Consider the following 18,892-nt stretch of genomic DNA (forward strand, 5'->3'; position numbering starts at 1 on the left):
TGATCAGCTTTGATGAGGAAGATCAGTATGAAAAAAAGTATACAATTGTTTACATTTCTTAAGCGATTTTCAATTGCCCTGTGTATATGAGAGTTCCCACTGAAGTTAACGGGGTCCATCACTGCTTGTCTGCTGAATTCAGTACAATTAAGATTTCCTGTATGCCATTAGGTACATGGGAGTAGTCACATAAACCTGCTTTTCACATGGACTGGTGACTCTTCAGCATGAGTCATATAGTGCAGAGTAAAGAGGTGAAAGCTGTTTTGGTGTGTTCTGTCCAATTGCTTGTTCTGTGTCTCTGCCTGTGCATTCTTACTTCTTACAGTGACATCTGATTCGGCAAATGCTGTTAATAGAAGTTCTGTTTACATTTCATTGGCATTTATGAATTTATACATGTGAATTTGAAGGTGTCCTTAACTGGTTATGGATAGGCCATGTTTGTTGACTTTGGGCCAGAATTGTCAGGTGTTTTTTTTTTCTATTTAAGAATGCAACAGTGATTTTTTTATTTTTACAGGCTTTCATACCTCTTTTATTTCACATCTTCTGCTGAATAGCAACCGTTTATGTCCTATTGCCTCTTCTCGTTTCTACGTTCTTCTTTTCAGCATTTCCAAACTCAAATTCTTCATCACAAGATTTTTAATTAGAACTCTCTACTGTGATTTATCTGATGAGCAGAGTTGTTGAAAGCAGTTAGAAGCAGCCAAACAAAATGACCACATCTGCTTCTTGATATGTTGTCACAGACATTTTTCTGTCTCTTTAGTGTTTTTAGTTAAATACTTGACAAAAAATTACATGTCACAAGTCATTTAAAGGCATTACTGATTTGTGGACCAACAGTGCTGAGGAACAGCAGTTTTTGTTGTGCTTCCTGATGGCTATATTTGGCTTTAAAACTTCCTTTGTCTCTTTGGACTGAGAACAGAGGAGCTGGCAAGCTGCTCTGTGCTGGAGTGAATGGTGTTCTGCTGGCTCTGTCTCCCTGTGGCCTCGCTGGTGCTGCTGGTGGCCCTGTTTCATTTAGATTCTCACCTTTCAATAGTAGTTCCAGAGTAATTGTTTGGTCTCGGCTGCAAAAATGTCTTCCTTCAGGGTTCAGCGAAGCATGTCTACCCTCTCACATTACAACCGTACTGAAGGCAGACCAAAGGCATGTCTAGCCCGTCCTTCCACTTCACACAAACTTTACATTTCTCTTAGAAAAGAGAAGCAAAGCTCCTGTAATGAATTGACAGTTCTGAAATACAGGCTTCTTAAAGAATTAGAACCTGACTTCAGTTCTCTTGATACGGCAGTTGGGGGGCGGTGTGTGTATACACACACATCAAAATATAGCTGTACTGTACTTGTGTACGTATACATACCTGTGTGTATCTCTTTCTTAAAGATATGGACGTTGGTAGTCGGTTACCTGCTGATGGTTTCATTCAAGTGGAATATAAGCACTGAACGTTACTTAAAAGCAATCTCTGTCCCTGTCTGGATTATGCTGCTTTTTCACTTAGGTGAGTAACAAGAAGTTGTTATTCTAATGCGTCCACTGGGATTCTGTTTTCTTGCAAACAAAGCTACTCACTTGCTCTTCAGCTAAATCTTTATAATGGAGTCTTAGCTGAGATGGAGGCTGTTTTCTCTTTTCAGTAATTCTGGCTGCATGTGGCCAGCAGGGAGCGTTGGAGCTTGGAATGGGAAGGCTGAGCAGTGTGTATCTTCCACTTCTCCTGCCCAGTTTGTACTTCCCATGGTTTTCCCTTATTTGACTCTTGCAGTTGCAGGCCTGGTACTGATTCCCTGACAGTGGGAAAGGGCTGAGGTTGCATGTGGCTGGATTTAGACTTTCAATTGTGATAATATTTAATACTATTATTATTTTCTTGAGAGCCTGCAGTTGGTCAAGGCTGAAGCTGTAAAATGCATTTAGTAGTAGTAATAGAAGCAGAAAAATAGATTCTTTCAGTAGTCAACAAACATGTTGATATGATATCAACAATATCAAATAAATTTGGTGGTAATCTATATAATCTGTTAATACTAATAGATTACTATACTTTTATGTTTGTATTACATTTATTTTACATATTTAATGTAACAGATTATTGGATTAGATTATCAGAGTTTATGATGGAGGTATCATGCAGATAACAGAAGGCTATCATGATGGAAGGATTCACAGCGTACTTCATGATTTACTTTGCTTTAGCAGCAGGTTTCAAGGGTTGTTTTGACCATGTGGAGACACTTTCATGAGATTTTAAGCTACATATAATAACTTTGCATTTGCTTACATTTTGACAGTCTTTTCTTTTCTGGAAGTACTAGCTGAAAAACCAAAGCCCAAGAAGGTGCTACTTCATGCCAGCCTATGGAGATCTAACATAAATACCGATTATTTTTTTTGGGGGGGAGAGGGGGGCAACTTGATTTGCATCTGTTACCTAAAATGTTTTTATTTTGTGTGTATTTTCATGTAATTATGAGTGTTGTTCTTAAAATTGTTCTCAAAAGTATATCAGCATAAAGTCACTGAAGTTAGGAACAGTAATAACTTGGTTTATTCATTGAGAAACTTGTTCACCTGTTTTTTCTATTCTTCCTTTCTGTGAATGTAGATAACTTGTTTGCTTTATGACACTTCTTAGTTTCTGCCCAGGTTGTTCTTGGTTGTTGTGGTGCCTTTCTTGGTTTTGCTAAATGTAGACTTTATTAATGGCATGATTTTTCGTGTTTAAAAAAACCCAAACAACAAAAACCAACCCTGTATCTTTCAGCTTCTGTGGCAGGTTCCTGGAGAATTCCTGTGTTTCTGGTTATAGTTGTTCTGATGACTGTAGGCATGTTGCACGAACAGCAGAATGGAAAGGAGTCTCCTGGTAAGGAACGAGTCACTATTTCTTCTATTATTGGAGGCAAAAGTTCTGTAAAGTCAAGTGAAAGCATCTGGACCATATATCATACAGATTGCAAGAAGTTACTGTAAGATTTTTTTGTAGTATGTTTGTTTCAAAGTGGTTTACACATGCTTATGCTTTCTTATATTGTCATTCATTTTTAAAATACCAGTTTCTTAAAAGTATTGTTTATGCCTTGGAAAAAAAATGGGGTTTGCCTGGTGTGAGTCAATTTTGCATAAAAGCAAATGTTAGGTGTTCCTTTGTAGTGCTAGCTGTATGGTTATTTTGGGAAACTTTTTTCCTGTCTTACTGTTTTAGTTTTTTTTGAAAGTCATCATAATCTTGGTTAGTAAAATTGATTATCTTTTATAGTGACTTTTTAGATTAATTGGACTGCCAGCAACTGCGAATGACTTGGTTGGTAGCAGTTCATTAGCAAGGAAAGTGCTAGGCAAATAACTGGTGTATTTTAATATTAAAATTGGTAGCACTCATTCCTGTTTGATCGTATTGACTACATATAATACTTATTACATGGATAGACACTGTTAGTTTTTAATTTCTGTTGCTTAACAGCCTTGGTGGTTATCAAGCAACGAATAAAACATGTTAAGACTTAAGCTTTTCCTTGTTTACGTACACATCTATATTTTACAGGGGCAGAGCTTCCTGGTCAGATGATTTCCATTGCTGCTTCAACAATTGCCATGGCAATTTCAATGACAGAAGATGAGTCCAATAATGAACGTTCCTCGCAACCCTCAGGTGACTGAATACTCTGTAAGAAAATATTTGAATTTGCTTTAAGGGCATGAAATTGGAGGGAATTAAGGACAAATTTCAAAATAGTCTCTATCCTTTTCATCCTGTACATCATAGCACATTTATACTTACCTTGTGAAACAGGTTTATCTGTTTTTAAAGATGTTAAGAGGACAATAATATAAAATGTGTCTTTCAAATGATAGTTTAAATGGCTGTCTTTACATTTAGAAGGCCTGACTAGAAGAATTTTTTTTGTTTTTTTCAGTGAGGGTGTGGGTTTTCCCCTATTCTTTCTTACTTTTTTTTTTTTTTCTGTAGCCTTCTTTTGATTTGTTGGCAGTTACGAGATATATACACTGGGTTTCTGGACCAGGTACAGACAAACTGGAATAACTTTCGTGTACATCACAGTGACAAAAAAAAACCTTGGCTCTGTTTAACTATGCTATGCTTAAAGTTTTTCCTGCAGGGAGTTTACTTAACATTGTAGCTTGAGTCATGATACATTCACTTGCATTAACATAGACAGAAATCTGTAAGAAATGGCTTAAAAGAGTTGCAAAGAAGGTGTTTAGATGTCCATCGCTGCTCTTGAACCTTACCATCATTATTCTGGGTAGGCCTTTGATGGAATGCGATACTAGAAAAATAAGCTATTATGGGGATTTCTGGAAATTGAAAGGCTTCATCCATTTCCCGCAAGTAGACAAAACATGTCATTCCACTTGACAGAATGTGAGCTTCTGAAACTTCAGTCTGAAATTGTCTGTGTCTAAGAGACATCTACTTTAAGGCAGTATGTTCTAAATATTGTCAGCAATGTGTAAATCATGCTCCAGAGGAGGAAACACAGTGGTTGTGCAGAAGAGAATGCTTTGAGCATGTGTTATTGAGCTGTGTATTTCTGACTAAAGGCTACCATTTGTGAAACTAAAAAGTTGCGTCAGCCACCAGGTGAAATGGTGTAGAACAAGATCTTCAGAAATCTTTTGATGAAATGTAAACACCCTTCCTAATTTTAAATATGTCAATGTAAGCTGTACTTGAAAATATGCATAATTTTTAAATATAAAAAGGGCAGCTTTAGACAACTTATTCTTTTCTTATCTTTGTTTCTACATTTTACATGACTCGTCAAAATAAATGTAAAACCCTATTGGCATATGTCCTAAAATTTGAGAACTGAGCATCAAGGTGACAGTTTTCTTATATTGCTATCTCTAATCTTTAATTTTGGAAATGAGAATATTTTCTTTAGCTGAATTTTGAACATCTTGTCAAGCAACAGTCTCCCACAAATATGCTGCATAAATGGTTGTGTTCTTGTTTGTTGCTTGTGGTTTGGTGTTTTGTTTTGTTTTTTAAACTTACTAGTTTTAGGTTTCTTTCTCTCCTTTAAGACACTTTCTTTTCTGTCTTCAAGTTGTGACCTGTCTTTGGTCAAAAGAAAACTACAGCAGTTCTACAAAAGTGTCTTTTATAGTGAATGTTTTTTTGACTTATTTTCTTGAGACAGTTAACCAGATGGGGTTTTTTGTCTTGCACATTCTGTTGTTTTCCTTCACAGCAAGAAAAGAACAAATACGGAGTTTTCTATGTACTCCTAACAATAGTTCAAATATTTATCCAACAATCTGTTGGGAATTAGCATTCTATTCTGTGATATATTTTAAGCGTCCTTTTGGTCATCTCTCGTTTGGATTTTCTATGTGAATCGTGAGGAAACATTATTCTTGTACAGCAAAAGGTTTTACTGGCAGGGTAAAGAAACTGCAACTCTTCCGGTTGTCTTCTGTGGTGATTTTTGGATGTTTTGTTAGCTTGCTTTGGAACTTGTAACACGTCTGTAATGAGAAGTTTAGGATTTTGAAAGTTTTCGTGTCTGCAGCCAGGTGGAGACTTCAGGAAGAGATCTTGCTTATATTTCTTCTAAGTATGTCAGTGGTTGTCAAAGTTGATTAATTGTCAGCAGCAATAACAATGCTTATACTGTATTAAATGAATTATGGTACAATTAATGCTTCTTTTTTTTACTTTTCTCCTTATGTTTAAATTTGTTCATGAGAAAAACAGGAGGGGAAATAAGAAGGAATATTCTTTTTTCGTTGATAAAAAGGACTTTACTAAGGGCTTTTGGGGGAAAAAGTGTTGGACAACTTTAGTCTTGAGGCATAGACTTCAGCATATTAAATTCCTTTGTCTTTTCTATTTTGGCTTTTAGCACTTCCTTCCCTTTGATAAATAATTGAATTTCTGCTTGTTGTCATGTTACTTCTTCTGTTTATTATGTTGATTTTGGAGCAGTAAAAAGAAAATCATTGAGTTGAATTGATACGGAAGAATTCTCAATTATGGATATACTTCTTTCAAATTTGAGTTCCCTTAGTGCATCATAAGCCGGATCCATTTGTTTCTATTAGTGTTCTGCTTCATTAAAAATAGGCTGGGAAGTACAGGGGAATGATAGACCCTCTACTTCTTGTGGCAAAAACACTTTGTCTTTTTAGGAAATCTTCTGTTTACAGGTAACTTTCTCTCCCCTTATGAAAAATTAACTCATGTCTTTTTCTCCAAAGTGTCGTTTGTATACGATAGGGCTGGCCTTTGAGATGTGAACTGGTTTGCCAAGAAGCACTCCACCTGAAGCTTCCGCTGTGTTTAGCTGCTTGCAGAATTCCTTCTTTCAGGTTGCATGCTGTAATTCCTTCAGGAATGTTCTGAAATTCCACTGAATATGTTACCAGCAAGCAGCTGATGTTTGTGTCATCATCCCAGTGTCTATCATTTGGGAGAATCAATAGATCTACCTTATTGTATTAGTGTAGTGGGGAGGTGTTTATAAGCTCTAAAAATAGTTCCCCTTACTTGTAGAACACCACTGCAGATTTCTACAACAAAAGAAGAGTGTTTATCCAGTGTGTGAGGCTGCAGAATTTGTCTCTTACCACTACTGTACACGTATGACAAATTTGTCTTGTCTTTTTGTACATTCTAGCTGTCATGCGTTAGGCTAGGAATGCCTTTAATAACAAACACACTGCAGCTAAAACCGCATGTGTGGAGCATGAGTTGTTTGACTGATAGGCATGTAGTGTATTGTAATATAGTTTTTACAGCAGTTTTTCTTCATGGGAGGGAAGTGGTTAGTGTCGATATGACACAAGTCCAGTGAAAGACTTGTGTTCATTGTTTACCTGCTGCCGTATGTACCAACATAACAAAATGCCTTTTATTCTTCACCATAGAGTAACTTTTCAGGTTTTCTTGTGTGTGCTTTCTTCTACCATGGCTGCAAATTTTTCTCAAGTAATGATATGTTGGAAGTGTGTGCATTTCACCACCAGCATGAGGCCCCAGTAAAAGTTAATATAGGTGTTCTCAGGGAGAGATTCTTCATACTACAGCAACTGAAGATGGATTTGGTGTCACCCATACTAGTCTAATGCGAGGCAGATGTACCGGTGAAAAAGTTAAATAAATAAATACATTACTGTGTTCTCTATACAAGAATTTTAATTGGGCCATAATATTTTTTCCCTGAAATGACTATTTACTGTTTGTTAGTAAGTGCCTTTAACACATCAGTTCACATTTTTTAATTGAATTTCATGTTTACTAACTTAACTGAGAGAATGACAACATTTGTTACCCACTAATTTATGCTTGCTGTTGTTACTAAAATATGTTACACATGCAAGTAATTTAGGATCAGAGTGTGAGCACTATGTTTGTAATGTGAGTGTTCAGCAAAAGAAAAAGCGTAGTAAGAAATTTGTAAGATACAGCATATGCTGAAGAGAAAGCTTGTAGGTTTTTTTGCTTAAATGAGCTTTGAGCAAATCTAAGATTTTTTTTTTTTTTGACTACTTGAAGTAAAGAGAAATCAAAGATTTCTTTTAGGAATTTAGATTTCTTTTAAAAGGGAATTTGCACTTTGTGTTTTTCAGGGTTTTATGGTTATTTTTTATAAAATATATTTGGCTTGTAATTTACCGCAGTGACAGGAGGCCCCTTAGAGGCTGTAGCATCTTTTCTTCTCTCCTTTTCCCAGTAGTGCTTGGCACAGCGTTGCATGATGTGGGAGAGCTTACACAGCCTTTTTCTAGCTTTTTTGAAATTCAGATCAGTGCCAAGCCTGTCTCTATCTTTCATAGAAATTACCAAAAAAAATCCAAACCCAAACAAAAAACAATCAACCAACCGAAAAAAGGTTAATTTGGGACTAGGGAGCATGTTCTGTTCTGTGTTGAACATTAATGTGATAATTCCACTTCTTTGTTTACATTTGTTTGTTTTAGGAGCAACAGAAGGTGATCAGCCTCCACATGCTTCATCATCTTTCTCCTCCTCTTCATCTTCTTCTGGGAGCAGACAAAGACCTGAGATTGGATCTTTTCTTAGAAAAAAGAAAACTAGTGATATCTACTTTGTTACACTTGTGTGGGCCATCGTCATTGTCCAGATCTGGCTAAATTTCTGGATTGTGCAGCTATTGCCAGTGCCTTTTGCAGGTAATAATCCAATTAATAGAGACGTATATTAAATGATGACTTTGGATAGTCTTAGGCTTTGTGTTAAATAAAACAGAAGGAAAGGCTTGTGTAAGTTTCAAATTAAAACTTTTTCAAGATTTTTTTGTTAAGAATAATCATAAGATCATAATCATGTTATTGGACATTATTATGTTCTTGATTAATTTTAGCTTCAAATAGCAAGACTGATGTGTACTGTCTGTTATCATGTAGTGGACAACTCTGTAAAATTGCTTTGTCTGTCTGACTATTGTTACCTGGAATAATTTAGTGCCATTGTAAGAATATTTTTGGTTTGGAGTAATTGTTTCTCTTCCTCTTGATGTCTTTCATATTTTTGCACCTATAGATAAAGAATACTTTAGCTGTTATACTCCTGGTAACTTTTAATTTCCATTAAAAATGGGTTGCTAGGCTCTGTGGACAAGTTGCAAGATAAATTTGATTCTAATTCTAGCTCTGGGGTTAATTAGCTTTGTTACTTCACATCTATGTGCATCTGTTCTCTTATATATCAAGCCAGAATGAAGTAGTTATGATAGCTATCTAAAGAGGTTATTTTAAAACTGGATGTCACTTTTCCTAATGCTCTTTTGGGGGCGAATAGGGAAGATGGGAACTCTGGAAATATGTGTGAGCTAGTGTGAATCTGAAGGCATTTCCTCCCATCCCTCTGCTCTAAACAAAGTGAGTTTCCTAATTTGCTTGGATTTTCTCTAAACTTCAGTTAAAATGATGATTTGCAGCATTTTTTAATGCATCTAACACTTAAATGTACCTGTTTTCCCTTTTACCAAGTGAGGTGGGTTGGCCCCAGCTGGCAGCCAGGTACCCACAGAGCCACTCACTATTTTTCTGTTTTCCAGTGTGGGCTCATCCATGAGCTGCCGTCCCGTTGGGGAAGTACCAGCTCAGGTATCTCCTCATCCCTAGGCCCCAGTGCCTTCAAGAGGTGTACCTGCTCTAGCACAGGTCCTCCATAGGCCGCGGTCCCGCTGAGTGGTGTGCCTACTCCACCGTGGAGCACTTCTACTCCCCTGACCTTTTTATTCCCTCTCTTCATCCCTTTGTTCCACCTTCTTCTCTGTTCACTTGTTCTCTCTGTGTTCCTTCCTTTTCTCCCTCGGTAGTGGTCTCTGCCCTTTCTTAAATATATTTTCACAGAGGCACCACACCTGTGCCTGGTGGGCTCAGCACCCATCTGTGGTGGGTCTGTTGTGGAGCCAGCTGGAACTGACTGTGTCTGGCACAGGGCAGCCCCTGGTCTCTCGCCATGGAGGCCACCCTGCTACCGAAACCTTGTGTTTTACAACCAATACACAAAGCCATTATAAACTGTCTGGTTGTGGAAGTCTGAAAATCATGACCGTGGGACCGTGCTTACAGGTTTGAGGAGCTCTGAACTCCGAGAGGCATGGTGAAAGCAACAGCTGCACATTTGGCTGTGGCGCTGTAGTAGCAGCTAAAGGGTAATGTGATGATGAGGCATATAAATTGCTGAATACAGACTAAGAGGAGAGAGCGGTTTGATCTTTGTTTCATTCCAATGTGGTTGCTACAGAGGAAACTGCCCTGTTTTGGTGTCTGGGCATCATGGGAAATGGCGATGGCAGGTTGGATGTAGCTCATAAAGACATCATAACAATGAAAAAGGGATTCGGAAGTCAGTTTTAGACTAACTAGAAGCAGAGCTTATGTGGCTTAATTTATTGAAAAGAAAAGTGAAGGAGTGACTTAACCACTGTTTAGAAATACCTACTTGAGTGGGAGGAAAAATGGGTGCAATAGTTCCGCAGTTAGGTAGACGGCAATGACTGGTTTTAAGCTTGAGCTAGGCAAATCTAGATTAAACTGCACATCTGTAACTGAATTGAGTGAATACTGCTGCTGACAGTCATTAGTTCTAAATTGGCTATCTGAACAATAAACTCATGCCAAAATAGAAATTTTGAGACTATTTGTGACCTATTGCCTTAGCAGTGACACCGGGTCATTAAGTGCTTTTTCTTGGCATGTAAGTAAATAGAACTAGATCATCACAAAAATATTATGAAAAGGCAGCATAATGATGAGCAGAGACACATTTAGAACAGTGGATCACATAAGTTTCAGAACGTGAATGCTGATAACCTGCATTGTTGAAAGAGAGGTGGTATTAAAAATATTTAGTAGTGGGAAATAGGAAAACTGCTAGAGCAAGTTTCCTTGAAACAGAAACCTGAGACCTTAAGAAGAATGCTTCTAGTATGTATAAAAATCAACCAACCAACCCAAAAAAACCAACCCCAAACCCTCACCCCTAAAACCTTAAATAAAAAGGTGTTCATTTCACCAGAGTTCCTTATATTGGTAGACAGGAGTTCCATGAAGTAGCATGTAGATTATTAGAAGTATATTGTGGTGCCATTAACGTTTTTTCTTGAATGCATTTGGTGTTCAGTAGATTGAGATGCTCTTTTAAAATTGCTTAATGTAGAGGGTGGAAAAATTATACTGTAATTATACCATAAAATGAAAAGATGAAAAAAAAGACTTTTGAATTCAAAAGATTATTGTCTCTTTTTAAGATTTTTCATTTACTTCCTTGCTTGCTCTATTGCATCCATTTTTTTTGAGTTCTGTTTTTTGTCTTCAGGTCATTTTCTATTTTCTGGAGATGTTTAGAATTTCTTACTATGCAGCCTTTCTCTTCTTTTTTTTTTAACATCTTTCTAATAACAGCACTCCTTTAGCTTTTACTGTCTTGCCTCTTTAACTTAATGTAATTACAGCTGTGTGATTGATTGTAGCACCTCTTGGCATCACCTTTGCAATGAGTATGCCCTCAGTTATTTTAGAAGATATTATTGAAGCACTTATTTAAAAATAATAGCAGAAGGTTAAAGTGCTATTTCAGTTATGTTGTTCACCTTGTAAAATGTAAGCTTGCCCTGTTTTGCTGAGCAGCAGTTTATGTATTTATCATGAATTGCATTTCATCATACAAAACTTCAACCTGCAAGCAGGCGCTTGCACTGTATTTTCTCCTTTTTGTATGTTTGCCACATGATCTTTAGGAGAAAGATTATTAGATTATTGTTTCTTTAAGAGAATAAATCCCATGTTTGCCACATGGTGGTGCCAGAGGGTAAGTAAACCAAAAGTCAGCAACTTGTTGCATGACCTCTCCATGAACAAGAGTGTAAATTATTACACAAGTGGTATACAGATAATAGGCTCTTGTGGAACTTTGATAAATGCCCTGTGGATATTAAAAGTTAACTTTTTTGCTTATGTATGTCGTTTTACACATCTCCAAGTAGAAGCATGATGTGAATTTTTGAGGGCAAGGGAGTTACTGTGGTGTTGATGTATGCAGTAAGTAATGAATCTAGTTAGGACAACAGTTTTTCATAATAAAAACAATTTTTATTAAAAGTACACTTGATTGTAATGATGGGGAATTCAGTATCAAATGTTGCTGTAAACACAATACAATTGGAGGAGTGCTGCTAGCGTTTTCACAGAAAGTTATTTTCCTGTGTAAGTAGAATTTTTAATGTCAACTCATTTTTGATCTACATGTGACATTCACTGTTACTAAATTCTGGTTTAAAAAAAATCAGGGAGAAATTAGGAGAATTGTTTGATTCTGTTTCACTTTGTTTTCCTTTAGAACCATAGTTTTCAGTATTTAGGGGTGCAGTATAGATTTGTTCAGAGGTTTGTCCATCAGTAGTTCCTGGCAGGAACTCCTGGGTTGTGAGACCTTCTGGTCTGTTGATATGTCATGTAGTGATGTTTTTGTGACTGATGTGTTTGCATCTATACTCCAGTGAAATCAGTTGTAGTAAAAATCTTTGTTTATAATGTGAATCAATTAACTAGCTTTGGAAGATTACTTGCTTTTCTTCTTTTTGGGGATGAGAAGATAGGTAATTTTAGTGGTCTAACCTTTTGTTGAATAAAAAAAGAATACAGCAAATATTTCATGACTATTAAAGGTCTGTTAGCTTCAAATGAAAGTTTCATATGTATCGCGCTTTTTTGCTTTTACATTCCTGATTGTGATGATTCACAAGTTTTACAAGTATACTCAGTAGGTGAGGGAGAGAAGTGCCATCACAGAATTGTGACCATAAGCCTTATGCAGAAGGCTCTGGGCTTTATTTCATGGCAAGTAAATGGACATGTGCTTGTATTTCTGTAACTGTAATGCTAGACATTTCTAGTGGTTTTAAGCTCTTATTTTACAGTAGGTATATGTTAGGAGCGTTGGAGAAAAGCTGTTTGTGGTAGCAAAGTGCTTCTTTTTGGGGGGGAAAAAAGTTGTAAATATTTCTCTGTTGTCTGGTTTTGAGGAGCAGTATAGATTTTTCTGGAGCTATGTGTGGTCATCTTCAAACTGAGATAAAAAGCTGATCTCAAAAGAATTTTTTTGATGCTTAAAAGCAAAATTAATCAGTAGTTGTTTTTCAGTTGAAGGATTAAATGAACACTTCTCTACTGTAAAATTACGCATGGTCTGCTGTCAGTTCTTGAAAGATACAGCTTTAATGGTATAGAAGACCTAAAACCTAAGAATTGAGGCTGAAAATTTGCTTTTATGTGTAGCATACTGTTAAGTTCTGAATCTGGTATTCTACGTGTAGTTGTCAGGCGTGGTGTATTTCTGAAGATGTGATAAATCCACTGTACTGGAATCATGGAATGGTACATGCTTATCCCTGGCTTTGCTCAAGTCTGTTAGCCAAGTAATCGAGCAGTGCGCAGGCACCTTTCTTCTGCTGCCATCTAAATTCCATGTGGATAAGTGTGGCTGTAAAGCAAATGAGGACATTGGTTCTAAAACCACTTGAAATTTCTGAAAGTGGTTTCTAATGGGAGATAGAACTCAAGAATATTTTTATTTCTTTTTCATAGGTCTTTCAGAATGGAATAGATGCATAGTCTTGTGGTGCTTCTCTGAAATCTCTAATACTTGATTTCCTTCTTGTGGTTACAGTTTGGGCACTTAAAAAACTCGTGGTTCATTTTGGAGTTTTGAACTTCATGGCAAACCATTGCAGAAGTTGGTGGCAACTTGTTGAAAATTTTGTGAAGGAACGTCAGGAAGCTCTTGCTCCACGGCCCATCAGAGGGCTCGGAAGAGTCATGCTAAAGCTTGACAGTAAGGTATTTCTACTTACTTCCTTAAGCAACCTGAAAGTTTGTTTTATTCTCTGTTCACTGTATGCTGAGACGCTTTAATTCTAAAATAAATGTTTGTCACTAATGGACACATCTCTCATGTAAAACTATTTCTGTTTTATGGTGTATTTTAAACCATGTCTCTTCTGTCACTATTCACACAGAAGTACACATTTAAACTTCGTTAAATGATTACACGCAAAGCTTGACAGAAGTCACTTTTTAAATGTTGAGTTAGCTTTAGAAGATTCCTTGTCTCTGTAAGGCAAACTACTCATGGTTAAGTCACCTGACCTAATTACAAAGATTTTGAAGTTAAGCTTAATGAGCTTTAATCTGAAGGATGAGATGTTCTTACTTCTGTTGTGAAAACTTAAAAAGCAATGTGTTTTATTCTATAAGTAGGGCCTGAGCTAGTTTGAACACATTTGTTTGTACTGTGTGGAAGTATAGTTGTTTAACACAGTGGTGTGGTGGTACGGAAAGGAGGCTTCCCGCTGTAAGAGAAGGATTATGTGGGCTATTTGGGAAGTGCCATAGCATAAGGGTTCTGTGCTCCCCTCCCTTCTCTCGCCCACAAAATGTGCCCACATTTGCATTGCAAATTGTAGAGCTCCATAAAATTTACGAAGGCTCCTCCATTCGGAATTGTAAGTTTTGACTTAACCTCGTAGATTACTTTGTTTGTAATAGCTATGCCAGTGTGTAAGAATGTGCTTTCTGTAACTGTGGTGTTGAAGTACTCTCTGCTTCAGAAAAAGCCATTACCCTAGAGTTTCTATAACTGAAGAGCTGGACCCTGTAAGTACCTTTGTCAAAGTATCTGTACCTTGGCAGATCCATCTGCAGTTTATAGCTTTGAAGTCCTCCAGGAAAAGGAAGAGCTTAAGCCCAGATCTAATGGGTAAACGGATGTCAAAAGGTCAACTTATTTCCTACAGCATTAAACTGGCTGTAGGAAATAAGTAACAGTCCCCACAAAGTTCACCGAGGAAGAATTTGAAATGGGAAAAGCCTTTCAGAATACAGCTATGAACAAGCTAAAGGGAATTTCCAAAGGTAGTGGAGAATATTAACATGTTGGGATAAAAGCTTACATTATACAGAGCTTTTCATTAAAAGCTTTTGTTTTGTAAGTAAGAAGACTCTCTAGACATAATATTGTATGTATTGTATTTCATGGGTTATCAATTTAGTATCCTTGTATTGAATAACTATATGATATAGTATCCTTCCTAATTCCACTAAGTCTTTTCTTCTTAAAGAAGGTAGGGCTTTTGTCGTAACGTGCAGCAGAACTTCCCACTCTTCAGTGTAAATGTATTTAAGGTCAGTTTATATTCATGTTGTTCTTGTCCAAGTAAAAGACCAGTGTTGGTACAACTCATTTCTCCATCTCCCCTCTCCCCCCATTTTTTGATGACAGTCATATTTCTTCTTAGTCTATGCTGCAATTGAAGCTCTTCTAGCCCTTGTAAGAGAGACACTTGACACTGCATGATTCTGTTGTCCTTGTTTGTGCCTATTCTAATAACAGTTCACTTGGCTTTATCACGGGTGGCTGGAATTATATGTGGTCTTCCAATGCTTATCACACTAATGCTTTCATATCTTTTAAGTTCCACTGGATACGCTTACTCTGTGCATTGTAGGGTCATGGATGTGTCTTACCTCTTGAGAATTTGGGAAGCAATGCCATAGGATATTGGCAATTGTGATTTTTGCGGGGATAGGGAAAGGAGAGGAATGAAAATGGCACCCTTGCAAGTTTTTTATAGAAAGGATGGATGAGCTGTATTTAAGTTGCATTACCAAACATTTTGGCTTCAGTAGGCACTGTTGAAGAGGAAGTGAAAACATACAAACACAAAATAGAAATTCATGGAGTAAATTGTTACAGCTTACCTTTTATGTGTGGGTGAGAGAAAACAAGATTGAAGGATTGTTTCCTTTGCAATTAGATGTTTAATTTTTTTAATACTTTAGTTGTACTTTCTTTTCCTGGGAGCTGAAGCTGCTAAGTGATTTATTTTTTTGGTTGTTTGTTTTTGGTTTTTGTATACTGAGTTAATTGGAGGCTGAATCTCAGCATCAGGATGTACTCAGCTCGTAGCCAAGTACAACAAGCCATTGACAAGGTCTGTTGCACACAAATATCTGGTTGTACTACTTAGTCTTTCTCAAGTGATATGCCTGATTTGGAAATAGTTCCAGTTTTGAGTAAAAGGTAGTGAGGATGAGGAAGATGCCTTAGAGTGGCATGTCTCTTTTTCCCAAACGAAGTTTAGGAGGCTCATGTAGATGGTCTGGAAAATAAACAATTATGAGAAATTATGGGAGAGTACTGCTCATGCATGCACGTCTTTGAGCTTTACTGATTATGTCTGTTTCTTAAATACATTTAGTAAGAGAAGAACTGCTTTTCTTTCTCACGGCTCATCAACATCTGGTTATCTTAGAAATGCAGACAAATTTGAACTGAAGAGAAGTTCTTGTCAAGAGGAAAGAAAGTAGGGCATTGCTTTTCATTTTCTTTATAAACAGTAGGTCAAGCTGTACCTGTACATGCAGGCCTGCTTTAAATATGGGTTATGGAAATAGGGTGCCCTTGCTGCATTCTTTAGTTCCTGGTTGTGCATTTGCCCAGTGAAGCCAAGCGATGTAGCAGTTCAGATATGAGAGACTTCCTGGAGGAAAGAGTAGGGAGGTTTCTGTTGTCATCCATCAAGTCATCTTAATAGATATGGTATCATGCATGTTCTTACCAACAATCAAGACCTAGTAATTTGCTGCAGTGCTTTTTTTTTTTTTTCTTTATTAAAACTGTTGTCTTTTAATATGGTGACTGTAGTTTTATTTTGATTAGAGTTTGCGAGGGCATTCAGCAGCATAGGCAGTTGCTCAATTGCATGCACTGAACTTCTATTAATTGGAATGTGCTAGTATTTTGCATGCATGCTTTCTGGTAGAATTCAGTGAATCATGTAGTTATTATATGCTTTTTCTAGGTACACTGTACTAGAATTTTATAGATGGAGGAATGTAATAGATTGGGCTTTGGGTAAAGTCAAGGTTTGTTTCTTCTGGTAGCAAGGTTAGCGTGTAGTTAAAGCAAGCACAAAAAAAACAGGCAGAATCTCTACCGGTGCATATATTATTCTAGGAAATACTTCCACAGACATGTAAAATCATATATGAATAGTTTTCCAATAGAATACTGGAAAAGCCTTATTAATTTTGAGTGACTTGAAGATTAGAATTAAGCTGTAGCCTATTTTTAAATGTTGATTGATTACAGTTGTAGAACTACTTAAACATCAGTATTGGTAAGATCGTAGTCAGGGAGAGTCTCCCAGATATTGTCTTAAACATTAATAAAATTATTGTTATTTTTGACATATGATGTTATTTCCTCATTACTGCTAGTTTTCATGCTATTCCAAGAGACTGAAATGATAGAAAAACACCAAAGACTTCCTTTCACGTTCAAGCTAAAAATAGAGCTATAGCTTTTGTTGTATTAGAGTTGCAATGTGGAGAAACGCAACCATGAGATCTACATTTTTTCCAAAATGAACCTAATGTATAGTGGGGTTTAATATGCAGAAGTAAAGTTAAAGGCAAAAGTATGTTGTTGAATCAGTAAACAACTTTATCTTTTTCCACTGATAACTTATTCCATAGGTGTAGAGGTAAAATAGAAACAAATTCTACGCTGTCAGTTTGAGGCTTTTGAAGCTTTGTCATTGCTTTCCATTACTGTGATTCTTTCCACAACTAATAGAAGCTAGTAAAACTGAATGCTTTGTGCCATGCTTTATTTTCATGTTTCCCGATCTTCATGTTTCTTTGTAAATCTGCTTCGTGCTTCTAATATAACTTAATTAACATTCTGAGTTATTTGTAATTGAAGATGTTCTTGTATTTTGTTTTCATTGGCAGATAAGATAATTTCTGGCAACTGTTGAAAACACTACATTTATTGAGCATTCAATGATCATATTTTCAGGGAGAAAAAAAGCTTCTCTTACTTGATCTTAATCTCTAACAGAGATGAATAATAACATTAAAGCTTCTCACTGTTGTGATTATACTGCTGATTACTAATGGCTAGAATTAGGGGTATAGTCCTACATAAACTAGGCCCTAAAACGGGTATAGGTGTACTTGAGCGGCATGGGTGAGAATTAGTAAGGAAAAATGACTGTAGTACAAAAGGAGAAATTGACTGTTGAGAAGTACAAAGAGCCTTCTGCACAACCAATAAAATTGTATGAAATCCATATATTTATTTGATCTACAATTTGCTGCTGTGTGTATATCAGATTTAATTATGTCTTTGATGTTGTGCCATTGAATGTGACTGTTGTAATATGAATGTGGTACTGAAAAAACATAAAATGTGTTTAACAGTAGTTGACATAATAGGTGTGTTTTGATATACATAGGAAACTGCCTGAATGGGACTATTAATGCAATAAACAAATATCTCATTATAAGTTTTGGTGTTTCAGTAAAGTGCCCTTCTCGGAGTACTCTTACAAGTCCTGCTCTGAAATCTGAAATGTTAGCTCTCAGTATAATTAAACTGGAATTGTCCAGATTATGCTGATAGCTCTGTTAATATCATTAAAGTTGTTCCTATTTGTTATATCCCTCTTTGTTTCAAAAAGTGCATGTTAATAGTTAAATCTAGATTCTTGCATTAGAAGTTGTTATGATCTTTTCTTCCTATTGCAATTTACCTTTGTGTCTGGAACAATTTCATTTGCATTCTGTGGATGACTTTGCCTGCCCCTCATTGCTTTTTTTCCCCTATTATTGCATTTTTCAATAATTTTCCACTGTGTTCTTGTCTCTTTTTCCCTTTTCTTCCATCTCCCCCTGCCACTGACAAGCTGTGGCACTGGCTTAATAAGAAGGTAAATAAACAGAAAAATTGTGATTCCAACTAATGGATTCTGTGGTTTTGGGGAGTTTCTTCTTTTGCAGCATGAACACTCCTTAACATGCCTTGCTTCTTAGTTTTCTCTCACACATGTCTCTTTTCCAGCTCTTGGTATAAGCTACTGAAGGTCATATAATTCTACTTGATCTCTTGTCTTCTACTAAAATGAATGCACATAGTTAAATGTTCTGTAGCAGAATATTGCATTAGCCTTTCCAGCAGTAGTTGGATATAGTGCCACTTTTATTTTAGAACAGTTGATCTCTACCTGGTCCCTGCTTCTGTGCATAACAAAACCAGTTCTCTCCTGGACTGGAGAGCTGTTCTCTGCTCAGAGAAAGCATCGGTTAACTGAATTAACATGGGAGTGGTGAAGCACAGTTGTAAAGCTACTAATGTAAGTGCTTGAAAATAGTGCACTGACTGGCTTCAGTCAGTGCTGTTAACCATTTACTTTCCAGGCGTCAAACTGGCATGTATAGTCAGTGGTATTCAGTGTAGCAGATGTGAAATGAGAATACTTGTGATCTCAGAACTGCTGAATCTAACAGCAGCCTTAAGGGAAGTGAGTGCTA

The 18,892-nt window shown here is 36.7% G+C and overlaps 1 protein-coding gene across 1 annotated transcript in view; it reads left to right on the plus strand.

Annotated features, from left to right (window-relative positions):
• Positions 1-1,117: 1,117 nt before the first annotated feature.
• Positions 1,118-18,892, plus strand: part of TMEM245 (transmembrane protein 245) — a 71,759-nt gene continuing 53,984 nt past the window's right edge. Inside the window, exons 1-7 of the mRNA XM_009885452.1 lie at positions 1,118-1,162; positions 1,400-1,517; positions 2,781-2,882; positions 3,561-3,668; positions 7,967-8,179; positions 13,185-13,354; positions 18,268-18,291. Of these exons, the coding sequence (XP_009883754.1) occupies positions 1,118-1,162; positions 1,400-1,517; positions 2,781-2,882; positions 3,561-3,668; positions 7,967-8,179; positions 13,185-13,354; positions 18,268-18,291 (780 nt within the window). The remainder of the gene's footprint in view (positions 1,163-1,399; positions 1,518-2,780; positions 2,883-3,560; positions 3,669-7,966; positions 8,180-13,184; positions 13,355-18,267; positions 18,292-18,892) is intronic.

The sequence above is a fragment of the Charadrius vociferus genome, unplaced genomic scaffold (genome assembly GCF_000708025.1).
Source record: "Charadrius vociferus isolate BGI_N301 unplaced genomic scaffold, ASM70802v2 scaffold174, whole genome shotgun sequence".
In the NCBI taxonomy this organism is placed as follows: Eukaryota; Metazoa; Chordata; class Aves; order Charadriiformes; family Charadriidae; genus Charadrius; species Charadrius vociferus.